Here is a 24,164-nt window from a genome sequence, read left to right as displayed (position 1 = left end):
AAGGCTGCCATATGCATCAGCTGAAATGCATCCTTCCTGCTCTGTCTGCTTTTCAGAATTTCAGATCATTCCTCAGATTAATTTCAAGTTAAAGACTCTTTTTTTCCCTGTATTAGAGAAGTTGTGGGTTTACAGAATAATCATGCAAAAAATACAAGATTCCTGTATACTACACTATTATTAATAACTTGCATTGGTGTAGAACATTTGTTACAACTGATGAAGGCATATTTTTATAATTGTACTATTAATTAGGTTCCATGGTTTAAGTTAGGGTTCACTGTTTGTAGTGCAGGTCTATGGATTTTAAAAAAAAATTTATTCTATTACCATATATACAACCTAACATTTCATTTTTTAACCACTGTTCCAGTTTGCTAATGCTGCCATTATGCAAAATACCAGAAATGGATTGGCTTTTATAAGGGGGATTTATTAAGTTACAAATTTACAGTCTTAAGGCCATAAAAGTGCCCAAACTAAGGTAGCAACAAGAGGATACCTTCACTGAAGAATGGTCGATGACATCCCAAACACCTCTGTCAGCTGGGAAGGCATGTGGCTGGCGTCTGCTCTTCTCCAGGGCAAACTCTGGGTTTCATCTCTTACCTTAGCATCTCCAAACATCCTGTCCACAACTCCAAGCATCTCCAAACATTTCTGTTGGCTACAGGTCCTCTTAAGGGATTAGAGTGATCTAATTAAGACCCACCCATTAACACCTCCATGGAAATACTTAATCAAAATGTTTCACCTACAGCTGGGTCAGTCATCTCTCCATGGAAACAGCACACAAGATTGGATTAAAACGTGGCTTTTGGGGGGAACATAATATATCTAAACCGGCACAACCACATACAGATATACATCTCAGTGCTGTTAATTACATTCACAGTGTTGTGCTACAGTCACCACCATCTATCACCAAAATATTTCCATAGTTCCAAATAGGAACCCTCTACATGTTAAACCTTAACTTCCCAATCCCTACCCCTGGTAACCTGTATTCTAGATTCTAACCCTATAAGTTAGCTTATTCTGATTAATTCATATCAGGGAGATCATACAATATTTGTCCTCTTGTGTCTGGCTTATCTTATTCAACATGATGTCTTCATGGTTCATCCATGCATCAGAACTACAATGCTTTTTACAGCTGAATAATATTCTATTGTATTGTATATACCACATGTTGTTTATCCATTAATCAGCTGATGGACACCTGAACTGCTTCCATCTTGTGGCAATTGTAAATAACGCCACTATGAACATTGGTGTGCAAATATCAGTTTGAGTCCCTGCTTTCAATTCTTTTGGGTATATACCTAGTAGCGGGATTGCTGAGTCATATGATAGTTCTATACTGAGGAATCACCAAACTGTCTTCCACAGCAGCTATACCATTTTACATTGCCACCAGCAATGAATGAGTGTTCCTATTTCTCTGCATCCTCTCCAACACCTGTAATTTTTTTTTTTTTGACAGCCATTCTAATGGGTGTGAAATGGAATCTCACTGTGGTTTTGACTTGCATTTCTCTGATGGGTAATGATGCTGAGCATCTTTTCATCTGCTTTGTGGCCATTTGTACATCTTCTTTGCAGATATTTCTATTCATGTCTTTTGCTATTTTTAAATTGGGTTGTTTGTTTTTTTGTTAAGTTGAAGGACTATATATATAATTAACATATATATTCTGGATATTAAACCTTTATCAGATATGTGGTTTCCAAATATTTTCTCCCATCATGTAGGCTGTCATTTTACTTTCATGATAGAGTCCTTTGAGGCACAAAAGTTTTCAGTTTTGATGAGGTCCCATTTATCTATTTTTTCTTATGTTGCTTGTGCTTTCAGTGTAATCTTAGAAACCATTGCCTAACACAAGGTCTTGATTATGTTTCCCTATGTTTTCTTCTAGGTCTTTGATCCATTTTGAGATAATTTTTATAAATGGTGTGAGGTAGGTGTCATCCTTCTTTTTGTTTGCAAATGGAGGTCCATTTTCCCAGCACCATTTGCTGAAGAGACTACTCATTCTCAATTGAGTAGTCTCTGCCGCTGTGTCAAAAATCAGCTGGACAGGAGAACCAAGATGGCGGCTAGGTGAGACAGGGCAAAAAACACCTTTGTGGAAAATACTAGATAAAAACCAGAAGGTGACCCAGAATACTGGTTTCAGTGATGCACCAGCTGGACAAAGTCTGCTAGAACCACAGGGGCTCTACACTTGGTGAAACGGGGCGTCTGCATTCTGAAATAAGTGAGTAAGCTGGCTGAAAGACCTGCGGCCATGCTGCACTGTGGGGAAGCCAGGGGTTGGCGTTTGGAGACAGGCTGGTTCTTTTAAAAAAAAAAAAAAAAAGGGAAAAACCCAGGAGCGGCTGCAGTTGTGATGGAGGGAACCATGCAGTGAAGCACGGCAGGAGCGGACTGAGCCGGCCTCTCGGTGTCTGGCGTGGAGGATAGCCCACTGCAGATTCCCTCAGGGCCAGGGGAGCGGAGGGGAGAGCCGGAAGGAGAGAGAAACCCTGCTGCTTGCAGCTGGCTCCCCAGTAGGCTGGAGACACTCCTGCCCAGGGCCGTGCCCACAGCCCAGAGCCCCGCCAGTTGTCCTGAAGCTGGGAAGAAGGAACTGTGCGGGAGCGGGGGGTGGTTGAGATGTCCCGTTCAGCCATCTTTGCATCAGGCTGAGAGCGCCCCTGCACGGCCCGGCAGTCCAAGGCTTCCCTTGAGAGACAGCGTGCACTTGTGATGCAGCACAACTTTCGCTCAGCAGAGGTCCTGAAAGATCACAGCTGAGAAGGGGGGCCTGCTCGGAAAACCCAGGGACGCGATGTCAATGCTGTTGGTTTGTGGGTCAGCGACAGAGAGGGTCTGGGGCAGAATTGAAATGAAGGCTTAGACTCTTGAAGCAGCCTTGAATCTCTGGGATCACATGGGGGCTCTAAATATTAAAGCTGCCCTGCCTCCCTAGCCACCCGGACACACGCCCCACATTCAGGGCGGATGGCTCCAGCAACACACCCAAACTGAGTTCACCAACTGAATCCCACAAGAATCAATTCCCCACACACCACAAAGACAAAGTTGAGGAGAACTGACTTGAGGGGTATAGGTGACTCGCAGACAGCATCTGCTGGTTAGTTAGAGAAAGTGTACGCCACCAACTTGTGTTTCTGAAAAATCAGATTGGCATTTTTTTTTACAACTTGAAAGAACGCTATCAAGCAAAGCAAATGCCAAGAGGCCAAAAACAACAGAAAATCTTAATGCACATGATAAAACCAGACAATATGGAGAACCCAACCCCAAACACCCAAATCAAAATACCAGAAGAGACACAGTACTTGGCACAATTAATCAAAGAACTACAATTGAGGAACAAAACATGGCAAAGGATTTAAAGGACATCAAGAAGACCATGGCCCAGGATATAAGGGACATAAAGAAGAACCTAGAAGAGCATAAAGAAGACATTGCAAGAGTAAATAAAAAAATAGAAGATCTTATAGATATAAAAGAAACTGTTGGCCAAATTAAAAAGACTCTGGATACTCATAATATAAGATTAGAGGAAGCTGAACAACGACTCAGTGTCCTAGAAGTCCACAGAACAGAAAAGGAAAGAACAAAAGAAAGAATGGAGAAAAAAATCAAAAAAATCAAAATGGATTTCAGGGATATGATAGATAAAATAAAACGTCCTAACTTAAGACTCATTGGTGTCCCAGAAGGGGAAGAGAAGGGTAAAGATCTAGAAAGAGTATTCAAAGAAATTGTTGGGGAAAACTTCCCCAACATTCTACACAATATAAATACACAAAGCATAAATGCCCAGCAAACTCCAAATAGAATAAATCCAAATAAACCCACTCCAAGACATATTCTGATCAGACTCTCAAACACTGAAGAGAAGGAGCAAGTTACTTAAGCAGCAAGAGAAAAGAAATTCACCACATACAAAGGAAACAACATAAGACTAAGTAGTGACTACTCAGCAGCCACCATGGAGGCGAGAAGGCAGTGGCATGACATATTTAAAATTCTGAAAGAGAAAAATTTCCAACCAAGAATACTTTATCCAGCAAAACTCTTCTTCAAATTTGAGGGAGAGCTTAAATTTTTCACAGACAAACAAATGCTGAGAGAGTTTGCCAATAAAAGACCTGCCCTACTTCAGACACTAAAGGGAGCCCTACCAACAGAGAAACAAAGAAAGGAAAAAGAGATATAGAGAATTTTAACAGACATATATAGAACCTTACATCCCGAATCACCAGGACACTCATTTTTCTCTAGTGATCACAGATCTTTCTCCAGAATGGATCATATGCTGGGACATAAAACAAGCCTCAATAAATTAAAAAAAAAAATTGAATATATTCAAAGCACATTCTCCAACCACAATGGAATACAAATAGAAGTCAATAATTTTTGAATTGGAACTCCACTATTTACTTCCTACATGATATAAAATATACAAACTCTAATGACAAATCAGTGGTTTTGAACTCAATGTAAAATATGTAATTTTTCACAAGAACTATATAAAGGTGGGGGAATGGAGCAGTATACGAACATAGTTTATGTGTCCTATTGAAATTAAGTTGGTATCAAAGAAAAACAAGATTGTTTTGGATTTAAGAGGTTAATTTTAAGCCCCACAGTAAACACAAAGAAATTATCAGAGAATATGACCATAGAGATGAAAAGTAGAGTATGGGTTAAGAGAAATGGGGGAAGGGGCAATGGGGAGTTAAGAAATGAGTGTAAGGTTGCTGTTTGAGGTGAAGGGAAATTTCTAGTAATGGATGGTGGGAAGGTGATAGCATTACAACATTCTAAATGTGATTAATCCCACTAATGGAATGCTAGGGAGGGGGTGGAATGGGAAGATTTAGACTGTATATATGTTTCCACAATTGAGGAAAAGAAAAAGAAAAAGACAGTCTAAATAGATGACAATTGAATGCCAAGGATGACCCTGGATGGGATCTGAGGATGGAAGACAGGAGGCTCAAAGGGACACAGTTGCGACATAAAGAGAAAAAAAAAAAAGAAAATATAGAATGTAAGCTTTGTATCAATCTTGAATCTCTTGTACTTCTTAGCTGCGTTTAATGGGACTACATAAAAGAATGTTCTTGTTCATGGGAATTGTATATGTGAATTACAGTGTTTGTTCAAGGATGTGTGCAGCTAGCTCTCATATGTTCAGAAGACAGAGCAATAGGTGATGGATGATAGGGAGGGAGGGAGGGAGGGAGGGAAAGAAATACTGGTGTGACAGCATGTTAAAGTTGGTGGACTGGGGTATCGGGAGGGGGGTCAAGGTATGCTGGAGTTCTGTATATGGGGTTTGTATTGTTTTTGCAACTGTTCCTATAACTTTGAATTTATTTCAAAAAAATAAAAATAAAAAAATAAAAAAAATCAGTTGGACATAAATGTGAGGGTTGATTTCTGAACTCTCAATTCAATTCCATTGGTCTACATGTCTGTCCTTGTACCAGTACCACGCTGTTTTGATTACTTTGGCTTTGTAATAAGTGTTAAGATCATGAAGTATGAGTCTTCTAACTCAATTCTTCTTTTTCTACATGACTTTGGCTTTTTGGAGTCCTTACACTTCAATACAAATTTGATGACTGGTTTTCCATTTCTGCAAAGAAGGCTGTTGGAATTCTGATTGGGATTATGTTGAATTTATAAATTGCTTTGGGTATAATTGACATCTTAACAATATTTAATCTTCCAATCTATGAACATGGCATGTCCTTTCATTTATTCAGGTCTTCTCTGATTTCTTTTAGCAATGTTTTGTAGTTTTCTGTGTACAACTCCTTATATCCCTGGTTACGTTTATTTCTAGATATTTAATTCTTTTAGTTGCTACTGTAAATAGAATTTTTTTCCTTGTCTTTTTCTTCCAATAGTTCATTGCTTGGGTATAGAAACACAACTGATTTTGGAGTGTTGATCTTGTAGCTTTAGGAGCTTTGCTGTTTCTGACAGGAGGGCTGAAGCTCAAGAAAATGTCTGTTTTATTACCAGCTGGTTACAAAATTAAGAAACAGACATCTTAGGGAATAAATCCCAGAGTTAACATTTTAAAATATTAAGTTGTACAGTGTGCAAAAAGAGTACAAAACAAAGAAAGAAATAGGAAATGATGGCCAAAGGAAGAGGAAAAAAATACAGAAAACACCAATAAAGATGAACAGGATGTGGACATACCAAACAAAGACTTTAAAAAAAAAAAAGATCTTATGTTCAAGTCAAGGACACTTTAAAGTTTCTTTTCCCTCTCTCTTCATTTTTTTCTTGTCCGTGGATCTCATTCTAGTACTCTTTTTTTTAAATTTCACTGGAAAAGCAGTAAATGTACAGACAGGTATAACATGAAAAGTACCGCCTCTTCCCTCTTCCCTCCCCTATATCCCTTTCTAGAGATAATAAGTTTCTTGTGTATCCTTCCAGAAATCTAATGCATATACAAGCATGTCTTTTTTAAGCTAATAAGATCATGTTATATACCTTGTTCAGCACTTTCCTTTTTTCTACTTCATAAACAGGAGAGAGAAGGCATAACTGATTGACTGAGGTTACTGAATACAGGAGACAATGGGCTCCTAAGCCTGGGAGTGGGGACTGACCCAAGCCAGGTAAAGGAACAGAAGTGCAGGTGAGTGCACAGGGAAGTGGGTTTGGAAGTGAGAGGTTGAGGAATCTACTTCTCGCTTTCTTTTTCTCTGAAGGAGGAGGTGAGGTCATCTGCTGAGAGTGCAGAGAGGGCAGGGTGAGAGGTCAGAGACCTGTAGCAAGTAGGAAAAGTCTGAAATTGACATTGTGGAAATCAGATCAGAGAACCTGCTGGACATCTCTGAGAGCCCAGTGGGTGGACTTTGTCATGATACCCATAGGCCTCCTGAGTGCCACTCCTCTGGTAGCCTCTGCTGCTTGGGAGCAGACACCAGCAAGGGACTGCAGATTCATCCAAGGGCTGAGGTTTTTAGCCAGAGAGCTGTGATGAAGAGACAGAAAGGCAAGGGAGGTTAGGGTTACTTGGCCAGATTGTTGCTGAGAAGGTGGGCCAAAGTATCAAAGCTATAACTCAAGGGAAGAGAAGAAAGGAAGCGGCTAAGGGAGTGGGAAAGAAAAGAACCCAGTCATCCTAGAGGAAAGAGCTCTCCGTGGGCAAAAATTGCAGTTGGAGTAGGATGCAGCAATCAGAGGATCGGGAGGAGGAGCAGTTCTGAGTGCAGACAAGATGCCAGGTGTGCATGAACTATGGGACTGTAATGGAGTGAGGACAAGGTCAAGAGACACAGAACTGTCAAGTCATGTGGGCCACCCTGCTGAACTCTGAAGACACCCAGGATGGGGCAGAGCTTAGAGTTGGAAGGAAGGTCATGTGCCAAAGTCCTTAAGAAATGAGGGAGCATGGCTGGGAGGTCAGGAGACAGCAGCATGGAGTTAAGGAAGAAGGAGGCACAGTTGAATAACAGGAGCCTCAAAGGAGCAAGGGTTTTTATAAGGGGATAGGAGAAGCGGTCTGGAAGCTGCAGTGGGAAGAAACAAGAATAATATCACGTGATTTTGGCCTTTTCAACTCAAAAATTTTGATGCACACATGGGAGGGAGATACCCTTCAACTGTGGGTCCAAAATTTGGCCCTGGTTTCTGGGGCACCACACTATCCCTGACAAAGGTATGTGGGGCGTGGGAATGAACAGCTATGTCAGGAAATGGCTGTGGTGCTACTAAACTTTATACCCCTCTCACAGGCATGTTTATGAAGGCCTGCTGAGCTCAAGAAGCACTTAGTCAAGTGGTAGAGACAATAAAGAATCACAACACTGGCTCTTAGATCTATGTTATAAGAGCATGTTTGTGAGGACAGGCATTGTCCCACCAGTCTTTTTATCCCCCCACCTCCCATGACAGCTTATTTTGGGAAACTCACTTAGCTCTCTGGACCTTGTTCCGTGACCTGAGGGGGTTGGATCACATAGACTTCTCTGATCCACATGACTTCTGGATCACATGACTGCACTAGTTAGGGTTCTCTAGGGAAACGGAATCAACCAGAGACATCTATAAATATAAGATTTATAAAAGTGTCTCATGCAACTGTGGGTATGCACGAGTTCAAATTCCATAGGGCAGGCAGCAAACTGGCAACTCCAGTGAAGATGCTCGAATAACTCCTCAGGCAGCCAACTGGCAACTTTGGTGAACATGTTCGATGAACTCCTCAGGAAATGAACTGGCAACTTCGACAAACTCCTCAGGAAACGCTTCGTTGGTCAGCCGAAGAAGAAGTGAAGGTCCTCTATCTGTCTCACATGAAAGTCTTCAACTGATTGGATTAATTCCAGCTGACTGCATTCTCTCATTGTAGAAGACCCGCCCTTCACTGACATCATCAATCACAGCTGCAGTCCATTGACTGATGATTTAACAAACCAGCCTTCTGGTTTATTAATCAGCCACAAATGTTCTGGCAGTAACAGTTAGGCCAGTGCTTGCTTGACCAGACACCTGGGTACCATCACCTGGCCAAGTTGACACATGAACCTAACCATCACACATGACCTTTCGACTCAAAAATTCTGACTTACAAACAGGTGGGAATAGACCCTTCCATTGCAGGTTCAAAATTTCACCTTGCTTCCTGAGGTCACTGTGCCCTGGGGAAGGACAACAGCAGTTTCCTCTATTGGACTGTCACCCCCCCACCACACACACACACAACGGGGTACACAGTTCTAAAGCTCCATTTTACAGCAATTTACAAATTCACAAAAAAGACTGATAAACATCCCAGTGGGCAGAGTGCCACCCAAGCAGCTCACATTTTCAAGAAAATGAGTTTCTGGAGAACCCCCATCTGCAAAAAGTACAAAGGGATTCAGCATAAAAGCTGCAGTGAGCCTGGGGTGGAATCCTGGCCCCACCAGGAGGCTGGTGTCCTTGGGCAAGTCCCTTAGACTCTCTGCCACTGAGGAGCACAGTGTATAGGTATGACAAGGCCACGGTGGGGAGGCCTAGCTCAACAGAGGGGAGCTACCAGCCTCAGAGCTAAAAAGCAGATGAGACCATTTCCCCAATCTGGCCCTTAGCCCAAGCTCCATTGAGGACCAACCATCTGATAAGAGTAAAAGGGAAGCTGAATGGCCAAGAGTCATTTAGCCTATTTAATTCTCACTCATAAAATTCACAGAGTAGGTTCTGAATTATTGTGGTGGTGGTCAATAATGTAAGCTTGTTTAAGATTGCTATTTTCCTTTTATGCCAATCACACTACGTCTATTCAAAAAGCTTTCTTAAACAACCTTAAATGAACTAAATGGTTGGATTTGGTAAATTCCTCTGCTTCTCTTCCCACATCGAGCCCCTGAAATTAGCTTTTAAATCAGAGTCCGGGCTTCTTGTAAAAGCAAAACAACAGATAACAGTGATGGAGAGAGCCGAATCATTATAAAACAAGACAGGAGTTGACCCTCGGCCAAGCCCCACACTGGCTTGCTGCTCTTGACGTCACTGAGCCACCCGTCAACCCGCTCCCTCCCCAACCCCCTCCCAAGGGCAGAAGGAGAGCTCATTCAGCATCTTCCAGACAGGTGATGGTAACTGGTCCCAAGATCAAGTGAAAGCGGCCAGGGGCAGCAGCAACCAGGCGCCTCCGCCCAGGGGCGGGACAACCTCCGCCAGGGGCTGACTAGCGGGCGGATTCTGCAAGGTGCCCGGAGCCTCCCAGCTCCGGCCCAGCTCCGGCCCAGCTTCGGCCGAGACCTGCGCGCCCGGGACTCCCGGGGCCGCTACCTGATCCTCAGAAGAGCGTCCGGGCACCCGGGAGTCCCCACCTCGGCGGCGGGCCCTATTCCCCGCCCTGGGCCCAGGCCGTCCTCACCCTAGGAGCCTGTCTCGTTTACTCGGCCTGGATCAGGCGAGGCCGCCCGTGTACCGCCGGCTGCGACCCCTCCCCACCTCCGGGCCGCCGTCCCCTCCCCGCCCGCACTCACGCTCCACGTCGTGCAGCTTGGCCCGCTCCTCCTCCAGTTTGCCCTTGAGGCACTCGGCCTCGCTCTTCAGCGACGCCAGAGTCTCGTTCTCGTGCAGCCCGTCGGTTGCCATCTTCCCGAGAGGGCACCGCAGGGAGGGAAGCAGAGAGAGGGATGCGGGTGAGCAAGTGGAGCAGGCCCGGGGAACTGGCAGGCGCTGAGCGTCGGCGGGCGCAGCTCCAGTCCCAGTTTCTCCCGAGCGCGGCCCCGCCCCCGGAGTGATGACGCCGGCCGCCGCCCCCCGCCTCCCGGTCCTCCGCCGGTTTCGCCCGCGGACGCTGGTGCCCCCTCGGCGCCTTGCGCTCCCTCCGCGCCCTCCGCCCCTTATCTGCGGACACGCTGTACGCGCCCTGGGGCAGTGCCTGGTGCAATGCCTGCGTTCGCATTGTGCGCACATCACCGCGGGGAGTCAGGGTGTGTCATGCCCATTTGATAGGTGGGGAAACTGAGACTCGAGACGATACGTGACTTTCCCAAAGACGCACACGTAGTGAGGACAAGCTGGGATTCCAACCCACGACTGCCCGGCTCCTGGGGAGTCTGAAGAGTCCCGGGGACACGGCACAAACACCCCTCTCCCCTCATCCCCACCCCCCTCCCCAATGGAACTTAATACACGGCTCGGGGGCTTCTGTTTGCGGAGGCAGACTGGAGAGTAGAGGACCAAGAGGCTTGGCCTGCGCGGCTAATACACGGTCTGATCCCGGTAGCAGCAGCAAAGCGAGGAGCTTCGGTGTCCCGTTCACCAACAACCGGAAACTGTCCTCGTTTGTTGACTTAAATATGCAAAAATAAAACTAGTTCTGGCTTCCAAGCAACCCTGGAGTCCTAGCGGTTATAAGGAGCTTTGCTTTTTCTTTTCCTTACACAGGTATCGTGTCCCTGGCCTGGGGCAGCAAAGAGACATGACGGCGGGGCGCAGAGGGCGCACAGAGGCCAGACCCGAGGCTTCTGCGGTCAAGCCCAGTGATCTCCGACGTGTCATCTCTGGGCAGTTTCCTCCCCATTAGAATGAAGGGTCGCCACAGTTCCCTCAAGGATGCAAATCTAGTGATTTTAAGGCAGACTCAAGCAGCCTCCTCTCCCTGCAGCGCCAGGCACTAAGCGCTTTACATGAGTCAATCGTTTAATCCTCACAACAATCACCCTGAATGGGCACTATTATCCCCATTTTACAGATGAAGAAAACGAGGCACAGAATGGTTAAGTAATTTGCTCACAGTCACACTGCTAGAAAGATAGCAGGGGCAGTACTGACCCAGGCAGCAGTCTGACTCCATCCAGCCCAGCCACTTGTCTCTGGGACTTCAGCCTGGAGTCCTCAACTCATACCTTCTCCCTTCTCTTGTGTGTGTGTGTGTGTGTGTGTGTGTTTGTGTGTGTGTGAGAGAGAGAGAGAGAGAGACAGAGAGAGAGAGAGAGAGAGAGAGAGAGAGAGCACGCGTGCGTGCGTGCTTGCAGAATGGGAAGACAGATCAAGGTTACAGATTCTAGGATGACATTGCCCAAGCAGAATCTGGATGTGTCCCTTTTCCATCCCCTCTCTCTGGGGAACCCAGCCTCTACTTGCTGTCCTGGGCCCTCTTTAACTGAGAAAAGCTGGAATTCATCTATATTCATCTATACAAAGTTGGCTTGGAGGTTAGATTCTGAGCTCCTAAATTTCTTTATCTGGGATATGGGGCTAGTATCAATTCCATAGGACTGTTATGAGAATTAAGAAAAATAACATGAGTGACACTCTTAGCAGGCTTCTCCATACATAATAGATGTAATTACCTGCCAGTTCCAGCCTCCTTTCTCTATCAGTAAAGCTTTTTCCTTTGTTTATTCTCAGCATTTAGCATAATAACTGGCCTATGGTAGGTGCTCAATTTATGTTAGTTCATTAAATGAATATATAAAACAACATATAAAATGTATAACTACATATAACATGTAAATAAGAATAAAAGAAAACAAATAAATAAAATATATTGCTATTTTATTAAAATAAAAAATATATTACTATATACAAATATTCATATACAATGAAATAATATATAAAAGCATAAATATTACATCTGTTTCAGAGTTTGTAGAGCAAAAAGTTAAGTGCATAGGCTCTAGATCAGACAGCCTTAGGGAAAATCCTGGCTCTGCTGTGTGACTTTGGGGGATTAACTTAACTTCTCTGTATCTCAGGTTCCTCATCTATAAATGGCGGATAACGGTGACCTCATAGAGACCCCATGAGAGTTAATATTCAGAGCATTCAAAGCAATGTGAGGCACACCGTATGCACTCATTATTATGAAAGCTGCCTGATACTCTAGAGCAATTTGCATGAAGTAATCTAAATGAGACACTAGGCCATGGGAGTGGGAGGAGCACTTCTCACAAGCGTGATCTCAGGAGGCCCAGGCAAGTCAGCATCTTCTCATCACATTTTCAGGCCTGGCACCTCTTGGACCGTAGTGGATGTGTGCGCCTGGGTTAGGGTCTGCCTCCATGTGAAGACCTGGGGTGGGTGGAGCTTCACATTAGTGTGTGCCCTTCTCTGGGGGTTTTCTCTGTAAAATAAACCCCAACATCCTCCAATCTGGGAAGTCTACTGTCTAGAGATAACTTTTTAACAGCTGGGCAAAGTTTGCAAAGTGTCTTCCTTTTATAAGTGAGGAAGCTGGAGATGAGAAAAGTTGAAGCCTGATACATTTCAGCAGTATCCCACTCATGAAAAGGGTCCACTGGGGGACTGTGTCTTATACAACTCAAACACCCAGCTCTCAGTCATTGGGATGTCTCCTCTGCTAAAGCCTGTTGTCTGAATTTTTGGAAATCCCCAAGGGCTTGTGGTGGAGATAGCCGATGGCAGTTGTCTTGGAGAGTATCTCCAAGCAGGACCTCTGATGTGGGGAGAATCTATGATATTATAGAGAATCCCATGTCTGGGATTCTGGGCTCCTTTCTTCTGCACACTGAAGAAATTGTTTAGAAAACAGTGCTATATTAATATATCATAGCACCAGAAGGGTAGAGCCACCAGAAAGCAGGCTTTGTTTTAAGAAGTGAATGTCCTCAGCTTTATAATTTGCAGATCAAGTTTAGAATAAAATGTGCTGTCTGTAGAAGCCCATAACACTAATCCTGGAGTGACAGCAGAAGTTTTTATGCCACCTTGGGCTGTAGCTTTATGAGAATAATTGTTTTAAAATGTGAGGGGTTACAGTGGAACTGGGAGGATAAATACTACTGTTTCCTCTTCAGTTGAATGAAATGGAAAAATAATCTTTCCTCTCTCTGATAAATATTTTTAAATGTGTTGATAATTTGGGTTTTCCTACCTGGCTTTTGGGGAAAAGTACTTGACCAATCCTCACCAGGCTGGGGCTCTATTCAGCTGCATTACTGAGAGCAGCTTTGCAAATCTTCTGAGAAGGGCTAAGTCCTAGAGCACTTGATTCTTTATACTTTGATAAATATGAGGATTTCTTTCCAGTTCTTAGACCCCGCTGAAGGCTTAGGCCCAAGGAACACTTTTTCTTGAGCTTAATTTTGCTCACTACCAAGGTCCTATATGATTGAATCTCCACTAGCACTGTTCTTTGGTACAGCAGGGGCAGGGCCCTTGGAAAGTTGCTCCCGGGATGTTTATTTGCCAGAGTCCCTTTTAGCTTTGTTGCTGGGTACTGTTTTAAACACTGTATCAAAATAACTCATTTGATCCTCACAAAATCCTAGGGGTACTTGCTATTATTGTTGCTATTTTACAGATGAGAAAACAGACATGATGAGAGAGGCAAGAACCTGTGGGCACACCATCATCAAGAAACAAAACTGGGATTTGAACCCAGAAAGTCAAATACCACAGTCCATACCTCAAACCCCCATGCTACACTGCCTCACAAAGCTTGAGCATACTGGAAATGTTTGTATTGTATAAACAGTTTCTATGGCAACTCATCTGTCATAGAACCTTCATACTAGATATCATTTTAAGACAGGTAACTACTTAAATAAAAAAATAAGGTATCACTTACTATTTCTGCACATACAGAACAGTAGTTGAGTTGCTGAGATTTCTTGAACACTGGCCTCAGGGCTCTTTGTTTGAAACATTTGTCACATGAGCCAAATACATTAACCTGAAAGGTCTGATCACACATCTTTTATCCAAGATGAAGCTGAAAAACAACAACAAAAAGGGATGAAGGTGTGAAAAGCCAACAGGAACAGCTTTCTAAAACCTCATATTCTTTTATTGTGGTGGTTTCTCAGACCTCTACAGGAGGGATCAAGTAAATGCAGTTAATCTGTAACCTTTGATTTATTACAACAAGCTGGGTCAACACTACATCATTTATTTAATCAGTGAGAAATTACCAGACAATAGGTTTTCTGAATTTATTGTGGTTAAGTTTAACTGGTTGTTTTTGCAGCTTGCAGATGTGGTCACAATGGATCACTGTAGGACAGTATCCATTCTGTGGGGTTTCAGAGTGGAAAACATAGTTGTAATGGATACTATAATTTAAAACTTCCTCAAGAACATATTCCTCCCATCAGGGTGAACTTTGAGAGGAAAGACAAAAGCAGAGCTTGACTCCAGCCAAAGCCATGAAGCCTAGTGTGTTGGTGCCCTGCGAGACACGCATCCAGTCTTCAAACATTTGACAGCCAAATACTCATGGTCCCTGCCCACGCCTGGTGGGGGAGTTTTGCCCAGAAACCAACAGATTGGCAGTGAGGCAAGAGCAGCCCTGAGGGAGCCCAGAGATGGGGGCCCCAACTCTCCCTGCTGGTCAAGAGAAGACTTCGGGAATAGCTGCCCTGGAGCCCAGTCCTGAGGTCACCAGGTGAGTGGTGGGGAGCATGGGGTGAGGGAAGGGATATGTCCTCTGGGTTGAGAGGTGGGGAGTGAAGGGGGCTGCAACATCTGGGGGCCCCACCAGCATGGCTGGAACATGAAGTGTTTGTGAGGAAAGGATGAGAGATGCAACTAGAAAGACAGGCATGAAATAATACTGCTGACACAACTAACCCTTAGATTGTGTTTATTAAGTGCCAGGCACTATTTGAAGCATTGCGTGTATTAACCCATTTAGTTCTTTCAGCCACCTGTGTAGCAATGAAGAGTTGGTGGCTAAGGGTGCAGGCTCCAGCTGACTAGATCTTGGCTCCCCTACTTAGACAAGTTGCTTGACCTCTCTGAACTTGGACTTGTGTCCACCAAAAAGATATGCTGAAGTCCTAACCTTTGGTCTTGTGAATGTGACCCTATTTGGAAATAGGATCTTTGAAGATGTTATTAGTTAGGATGAGGCCAAACTGGATTACTGTGAGCTCTAATACAACTGCTGTTTGTATAAGGAGAAGAAATGTGGATGTAGACAGAGAGAGAGAGAAGACACCCATGTGACAAAGGCACAGACTGAGTTATGCTACAAGCCAAACAACACTATGAGTTGCCCACAAGCCACTGCCAGAACCCTACAGGCTTCAGGGGAAGCATGGCCCCACCAACACCTTGAGATTATGTTTCATTGTTTTAAGCTACCCAGTTTGTAGTACTATGTTACCGTAGCCCTATGAAACTAAGACATCTATCAAATGGGGATCTTAAAATCTACCCTCCTGGGGTTGTCAGGAGAATTTCAAGAGACAGAACATAAAGTACTTAGCACAAGGCCAGGCAGGTAGTGAGGGCCCATAGAGGTTAAGCTGCCCTTGGAGAGGCAGCAGCAGGAGCAGTGGGGCAGGAGCAGCAGTGAGAGGGAGGGATCGGGGTGGGAATGAGGCTGGAGACGTGGAAAGAGCAAAGAGGATGCTATGGTAGTTTTTCTGGCAAGACATGATGAAGGCCTGCACTAGAGCAGTGCAGTGAGGTGGATTCAGGCCACGCTTAGGGAGGAGAAGGAGCTGGACTTGGTGATGTCTGGGGACGAGGAGAGGGAGATGTCTACGATGTCTCCCAGGCCTCTGGTTTAGGAGATTGAGGGGGTTGTTTGTCATTGTTGGAGAGGGAGGACAAGGAGGTGAGGGTGGGAAGGGAGCAGCCATCTTAGCCATCTCAATTTAATAGGCCTTCCAAAGACTGAGCCACTTCAAGCATCAAAGAATGACTCCCTGAGAGTAAAGATATTTGGGGCATACGTTTCAAAAAAGCCAACTTTGAGAGGGATGCGTTTGTGGGGGAAATGGCAATGGGGACACTTCTGAGGGGCTGCAGAGAGAATGGGGAGCTCATGAGTTGGCTGAACTCCTGCCACGAAGGGGCAGCTGGAGTAGTTCTGGAGAACTCTGGGTAACCAAGGAGTAGAGAGACGTGTTTGAATGCTCACGCAGAGGGCTGTCCCTTAGGGGCGGGGTTAGAAGGGAACCTGCCCTGCACCATGGAGGGTGCAGCCCTGTCCTCTTATAACCGCCCTGGGAGGGAGGCGGGACATCTGTGTGACAGGTGAGGCAATGCAGAGTGATGAAACAAAGAGTTCACAGTCGGCAGTGGGGCCTGAGTCCCCACAGGTGGAGCGCCACAGCCTTACAAGCTGCTCTGCTTTAGAGATCATGAAAGGGACGGATGGATGTCGGGCCCCCACCCGCCCCCACACTGCAAAGGTGGCAGTAACAAGGACGGGCTGAGGACACTGATTAAGAGCATTAGGGCGGTGAGCCATGCTTCTTATGCACGGGAGTGACGTCATTCAAGTGGCTTATTCCAGCACTTGTGCTTCCAGAAATAGGTCAGGGATGGAATGAACGGCAGAAAATCAACTAGGTTAAGAGACTGTCGTCAAGTTCTGGGAAACAGGAAATGATCTCTGGACCAGAGTAGCAGCTACAGGAATGGAAGGCAAGAGGAACCCAAGGGACAGAAGGAGGGCAGGGAGCTATGGCAGATAAAGAAAAAGTAGAAAATATTGCCAATATTCCAAATCTAGAGAGAGAGAGATGAGGTTTTTCTACTCAGACTGTATTTAAAGTTTTTTCAAATTATAAAAGCTACATATGTTCATTATAAATAATTGGAAACAGAAAGGCTTGAAGAAGTAAAAGTAATCACCTACATGCCCTACACCAATGATAACTGACCTCTGTTAGCATTTTATGTTTCCTTCTAGTATGTTCATAGGTATTTTTAAAAAATTGGAAATCATATATCATACACAATTTAGAGCCTTAGACTTTTACTTAATATAATAGTTTTTCATCTTCATGTGTCATTACATATTCTTGGCAAACACCATTTTTTAGTGGCGACCATGATTTTTGATAAACTTGTCATATCACATAGCTAATATTTTATGCATATTTGGTTAAGCATGGGCAAGCTATAACTAAATTAGAAAGGTTATAGTATTTTAAAATTATAAATGTTATACATGTTCATTATAGAAAATTCAGAAAAAATCAAAAAGGTATAAGGAAGAAAATAATCACCTAATCCCTCCCACCTACCAAGAGAGACTTATTTCCACATTTTGGCATAAGAAAGAATAGATTTCTAATAATACTGGGGTCGTGCTGTTTATGTATACTGTTTATATTTTTATACCCTGATACTTTTCATTTAGTATTTGTATCACAAGCTAAATTTAATTTTAATACATTTTGTTGTACTAATTGGCAATAATACTTTTTATGATGATTTGTTTTTCACAGCTAGAGGAAATGCTTCAAAGAGAATTTTGACAAGAAAATGGTAAAAATGCCCTATTTTAACAAGTCTTGATATGAAGTTGCTATGAGGTGGAAGGAGGAATTCATAGAACTTTTCAAACCTTCCCCTAATAACTCTATGCCAAGCACAATATTTCTTTGATGTCTGTTTCACCTCAATATATGGTTTTAAAATTTCAAAATATATGTTTATTTTAAAAAGAAGTCAAAAAGTGCCAATAACTAGAAAGTCAAAAGTGAATGTCCCCACTACCAACCTCCATTTTCATTCCCCTAATTTAGTTTGGTGTGTATACTTGCAGAGTTTTCTGGCACAAACACGTAGATATAGCTTTACATGTAGTTAACCAATGGGACTGTTCAGCTACTTGCTTTTTTCACCCAATTTTTTCTGTTAGTACTTATAGATCTACCTTTTTTTTAAAATAATAGCTTCAGTATCCATCTATACTACAGAGTATCATAATTTATTAAGCTAGCCTATCGTTGGATGTAAAAGGTAGCTCCAATTTTTACTATTAAAATAATGCTTCATTGATCCAATTTTAAAGTGAGCAAAAGAACCTTCATATAGTGTTGTGGAAAACAGTTTGGCAGCTCCTCAAAAAGTTAAATGTTGAGTTATCAAATGACCCAGCAATTCCTAGGTATACACCCAAGAGAACTGAAAATGCATGTCCACGCAAAAGTTGTATCCAAATGTTCAGAGCAGCACTATTCACAATAGCCAAAAGGCAGAAACAACCCATATGCCCATCAACTGATGAATGGATAAACAAAATGTGGGCTCTCCATACAATGGAATATTATTCAGCCACAAAAAGGCATGAAGTACTACCACATGAATGAACCTTGAAAACATTATGCTAGGTAAAAGAAGACAGACAGAAAAGGCCACATATTGTATGATTCCATTTATGTGAAATGTCTGGAATAGGCAAAACCATAGACAGAGAAAGTAGATTAGTGGTACGGGTTTCTTCTAGGGGTATTAGAAATGTTGTGGAATTAGATAGTGGAGATGGTTGTACAACCTTGTAAATAAACTAAAAAAACACTGATATTTATACTTTAAGCTGGTGAATTTTATGCTATATGAATTATATCTCAATAAAATTATTTTTAAAAATGGGCAAAAGAACAGATACTTCACTAAGGAGAATATTTACATAGTCAATAAACATATAAAAAGGTGCTCAACATAATTTATAATTGAAGAAATGAAAATTAAAACCATAATGTGACACCACTACTTACCCACCAGAATACCTAAAATTAAAAAGACTGAAAATAAATGTTGGCAAGGATATTGAAAACTAGAACTCTCTTTCCTTGCTGGTGGGAGTATAGATTGGTATAACCACTTTAGAAAACTATTTGGAAGGACCTACTAAAGCTAAACATACATATATGTTAAAGTTAAACATGCACATATTCTATGACCCAGCAATTCTACTCCTGAATATATACTCAACAGAAATGAATGCTGAGGAACTCCAAACATAGCAGCTTTATTAGTAATAGCCTCAAATTGGAAAAATTCAAATGTTTGCTGGCAGTGGAATAGATAAATAAATTGTGATATGTTCATACAATGGAATACTACATAAGAATAAAAAGAATGAACTACTGATACACACAACAATGCAAATTTGTCACAGACTTACCATGATTATAAAATGTTCAAAAGCCTCTTTCTGTTCCATATACTGCACTCCGAAGCTTTATTGATGTATAAAGTGTTACCTGGATCAATTTCTTAAATTGAGTAAATGATGTTAAATATGTTGAATTTTTCTCCTGGTGCCAATACTAAATATATATATTTTTAAAACGCATTTTTATTATTTCAAAATAAGTAGATGTGAACTGTCAAAAAATTAGAATATACAGAAGAAACAACAGAAAACCCTTACCCATGATCCCACCACACAGAGAGTACTGTTAACATCGTAGTGTACACACATCTGGACATTTTTCTAAGCATTTAAGAATGCCTGAGTATTCTAATTTGAGGTTAACACATACATACCTTCCACAGAGTCAATGCCTGGAAGTGATCAGCAGAAAGGAGACATTAGAGCTGCAGCTGTGAAGGTGGGAAAGCAACTGCCATATGTCTAATCTCCTTATCTGGGCATTACAGCTCACTTGCGCAATTCCTTCCCACCTGCAGTTCTGTGATCACTACTGGGGCACTCACGTCATTTGCACCACCCTCTCACCCTTGAACCTTCTGCCCATCTGTCCTGTCACATCTCCTCACTAACCCTCTTGACCAGTTTCTTGGGCCCTGGTCTCTGGGCAGTGCAGGAAGCAGAGTTTGGCCAGTTTGGCCCCCATGGTTCCATGCCTTCTCCACTGGCCAACCCTAAACTCACCTGTGACTGAATATTATCAATATCTTCTTGCCTCTTCACAGTCCTGATCCTATCCTTCCACCTTCAACTCTATAGAACTGAAGACTGTGGGGTGAGTGCTCACTCCCCTCCTTGTCCACGCGTAAATTCCTCAGCCTCTGCAGTTCTCACCGCCCCACTCCAATACCTGCCGCCTCCAGTATGACTTTGCTTCTCTTCTGTTCTCTCCAATCTTGCCAGCATCAAGGTGAATGCAGAGATAAAGATACAGTCCTGCCCTCCAGGAACTCACAGGCCAGCAAACAGGGGCAGCACTACTGGCTCACAGCCCAGAGTAAGTGCTTTAGAACAAGCATCAAAGCCTGGGGAAGGTCTGGAAGGGGCATGGAGAAGGTCATGGTTGAGGATCAGAAACCCAGCTTCCCTCTGCCAGGTAGACTCTCATTAAAAAAAAAAATTATTCTAGAAACATATACAACCTAAAATTCCCCCTTTTAACTATATTCAATTATATAATTCAGTGCTGTTAAGTATGTTCACAATGTTGTGCTACCATCACCACCATCCATTACCAGAACTTAATACTCTGTTTAAGCATTAACTCCTCATTCCCTACCCCTATCCTGGCCCCTGATAACCTATATTTTGGTTTCTGTCTCCATGAATTTGCTTATTCTGATTATTTCGTATCAGGGAGATCATACAATATTTGTCCTTTTATGTCTGGATTATGTCACTCAACAAGATGTCTTCAAGTTTCATCCATGTTGTCACGTGTGAACTTCATTCCAATTTACAGCTGAATAATATTCCATTGTGTGTATATACCACACTTTCTTTATCCATTCATCTGTTGATGCACACTTGGGTTGCTTCCATCTTTTGACAATTGTGAATAATTCTGCTGTGAACATTGGTGTGCAAATAACTGTTCAAGTCCCTGCTTTCAATCCTTTTGGATATATACTTAGAAGTGGGATTGCCACTTCTATGGCTATTCTGTACTTAACTTTCTGAAGAACTGCCAAACTGTCTTCCACAGCAGCTGCAACATTTTACATTCTCACCAACAATGAATGAATGTTCCTATTTCTCCTCATCATCTCCAACACTTGCAATTTTCTGTTTTTTTAATAGAAGTCATTCTTGTGGGTGTAAATTGATATCTCATTGAGGTTTTGATTTGCATTTCCCTAATGACTAATGATGTTGAGCATCTTTTCATGTGTTTTTGGCCATTTGTATATATTCTTTGGAGAAATGTCTGTTCAAGTCTTTTGCCCATTTTTAAAAATAGATTGTCTTTTGTTGAGTTGTAGGATTTCTTTATATATTCTGGATATTACAGCTTTATTGGACACATAGTTTCCAAATATTTTCTCCCATTGTGCAAGTCGTCATTATACTTTCGTGCTAATCCTTTGATGCACACCAATTCTTAATTAGGATGAAGTCTATCTGTCTGTTTTTTCTTTTGTTGCTTATGCTTTGAGTGTAAAGTCCAAGAAACCATTGTCTAACACAGGGTCCTGAAGATGCTTCCCTAAGATTTCTTCTAGGAATTTGATAGTTCTGGTTCTTATATTTAAGTCTTTGATCCACTTTGAGTTAATATATGAATAAGGTGTGATGTAGGGGTCCACCTTCATTCTTTTGCATATGGACAGTCAGTTCTTCTACCTCCATTTGTTAAAGAGACATTCTTTCCCAATTGAGTGGACTTGACACCTTCATCAAAAATCAATTGACCAGAAGTCAAGATGGCAGCAACATGTTCCGGGCCATTCTGTTGGGCTGGAGAACTGGCATCTAGCCTGGCTGAGGGCTACGGCACCTGAGTCAGACCCAGAGACCTCCGTATTACCCCAGCTTTGTGGAGTCTGTGCATGAATACGTTTGTGGAGTGCCTTATACCGCCCACCAGCATTCCAAAGTCCCCAAAGCATGAACAGTATCCCACCCCCAGTGGCTGGCAGCCCCCTTAAGATCCTCCACCCAACCTGCCCTATTTTGTGCAGCATTCTCAGATGCACAACATTCCTGTCTACAGGGATATCACACATGCCATCAGATGACAGTGATCAGGAAGGTGGAGGGGACATATAGGCAACGCAGAAGGATATGGAGGATTTTCTGAACCCACTGCTGCCCACGTCACCCAGGTCAATGAGGTGATAGGTACCCTGAGGATCAAGGACTACATTGACCAGCAGCTCAAAGCCTGGCTCCTGGAGAAGGACTTTTGAGGCCCCACTGAGCAGCCTATCTGACAGAGTCTCCCACGGACTAGAGACCTTGGGGGAGGCAGAATTGGGCTTGACTGGCTTTTAAAGATCCTGAAAATGAAAGCTCCAGGAAATTAAATTATTTGCTTTGGTTGGCCTGACCACACGGGTGTGCTTGGGAGTGCCAAAGAAGGAGCCCAATACAGAGCTACCCTCCTCAGCCTGGTTACCTAGTTTCAAGGCTGGACAGGGAGTTTGCAGGCAGGAAGATGCTGGCTTTCGCCCCCCCACCCCATTCCATCCCATCCCACACCAAGCAGCCTTCACACTTGCCCCTTCTTTGGAGTCTCAGGGGCCAAAGACCTAAGTCCTCTCCTTTACTTCATTCCACTTGACACCCCCCCCCCCCACCATACCGGCTAAGACAAGATTTAGATCCTGGCTCCACTATGTCTCTGACCTAAGGATGAGGTACTTGACTTCTCCTGAGCTCAGTGTCTCCATATGTAAAATGGGTTTGTCTTCCAAATAGTTCAAAAACTCAACAGCCAGTGCTGGCCTATGTGAAAAACCCTCTCTCCTGGAAGCTCCAGACTACTCTCTAATCTACAGCCTTGGCAAGGGAAAAGGAGCCTGACATACCGACCCTACACCACCAGTCCCACCAATTGTTAGTGCAAGTTTTTATTTGGCCGTATATACAATTTAAGCTATTAAAATTTGTACAATATTTACAAATTAAATAATCATCTGAAAAAAATCAATTGACCAGAAATGTGAGGATTGATTTCTGAATGCTCAGTTCAATTCTATTGGTCTGTATGTCTGTCCTTGTGCCAATACCATGCTGTTCTGATTACTCTGGCTTTGTAATAAGTGTTAAGATTGGGAAGTGTGAGTCTTCAAACTTTGTTCTTTTTCAAGATGGCTTTGGCTATTCAGGGCCCCTTACCCTTCCATTTATATGTTTCCATTTCTGCATGGAAGACTGTTGGAATTTTGATTGGATTCACATTGAATCTGTAAATTGCTTTGGATAGAACTGACATCTTAACAATATTTAGTTTTCCAAATCATGAATACAGAATGTCCTTCCATTTATCTAGGTCTTCTTTGATTTCTTTTAGCAATGTTTTGTAGTTTTCTATGTACAAGTCCTTTACATCCTTGGTCAGATTTGTTCCTAGATATTTGATTCTTTTAGTTGCTATTGTAAATGGAATTTTTCTCTTGATTTTTTTCCTTCAGATTGTTCATTAGTAGCATATAGAAACATATTGACTTTTGGGTGTTGATCTTGTACCCCACCACTTTGCTGAATTAGGAATTTTATTTTGAGTTTTTCAGAATTTTCTGTATAAAGGATCATGTCATCTGCAAATAGGAAAAATTTTACTTCTTTCTTTCCAATTTGGATACCTTTTATTTATTTTTCTTGCCTAATTGCTCTGACTAGAACTTCCAGTATAATATTGACTAACAGTGGTGACAGTGGACATCCTTGTCTAGTTCCTGATCTTAGATGGAAGGTGTTCAGTTTTTCACCATTTAGTAGGATGTTAGTTATGGGTTTTTCATGCATGCCTTTTATCATGTTGTGGAAATTTCCTTCTATTCCAAGTGTTCTAAGTACTTTTTATCAAGAAGTGGCACTGGATTTTGTCAAATGCCTTTGTGTATCAATTGAGAGGATCATGTGTTTTTTCCCCTTCATTCTGTTAATGTGGTATATTACCTTAATTGATTTCCGTATGTTGAATGTACCTTATATATCTGGGGTAAATCTCACTTGATCATGTTGTATAATTTTTTAACATGCTGTTGGATTCAGTTTGTTGGCATTTTGTTGAAG

General features: G+C 42.7%; 1 protein-coding gene and 1 pseudogene across 2 annotated transcripts in view; one reads left to right on the top strand and one right to left on the bottom strand.

The window, feature by feature from the left end:
* Positions 1-14,216, bottom strand: part of GNB5 (G protein subunit beta 5) — a 59,034-nt gene extending 44,818 nt beyond the window's left edge. Inside the window, exons 1-2 of one of the 2 annotated variants that reach the window (XM_037833958.1) lie at positions 14,091-14,216; positions 10,033-10,144 (exon numbers count right to left, since the gene is read on the bottom strand). In XM_037833958.1, coding sequence (XP_037689886.1) covers positions 10,033-10,144; positions 14,091-14,216 — 238 coding nt within the window. Of the gene's footprint in view, positions 1-10,032; positions 10,271-14,090 lie in introns of those variants that run through there. The other variant, XM_037833957.1, reaches the window with a different exon arrangement.
* A 7,642-nt stretch (positions 14,217-21,858) lies between these two features.
* On the top strand, positions 21,859-22,333 carry LOC119533353 (annotated as a pseudogene).
* Positions 22,334-24,164: the final 1,831 nt, after the last annotated feature.

The sequence above is a fragment of the Choloepus didactylus genome, chromosome 4 (assembly GCF_015220235.1).
Source record: "Choloepus didactylus isolate mChoDid1 chromosome 4, mChoDid1.pri, whole genome shotgun sequence".
NCBI lineage: Eukaryota > Metazoa > Chordata > Mammalia > Pilosa > Megalonychidae > Choloepus > Choloepus didactylus.
Note: the sequence above shows the minus strand (reverse complement) of the source record. Positions and strands in the feature narration are given on the sequence as shown.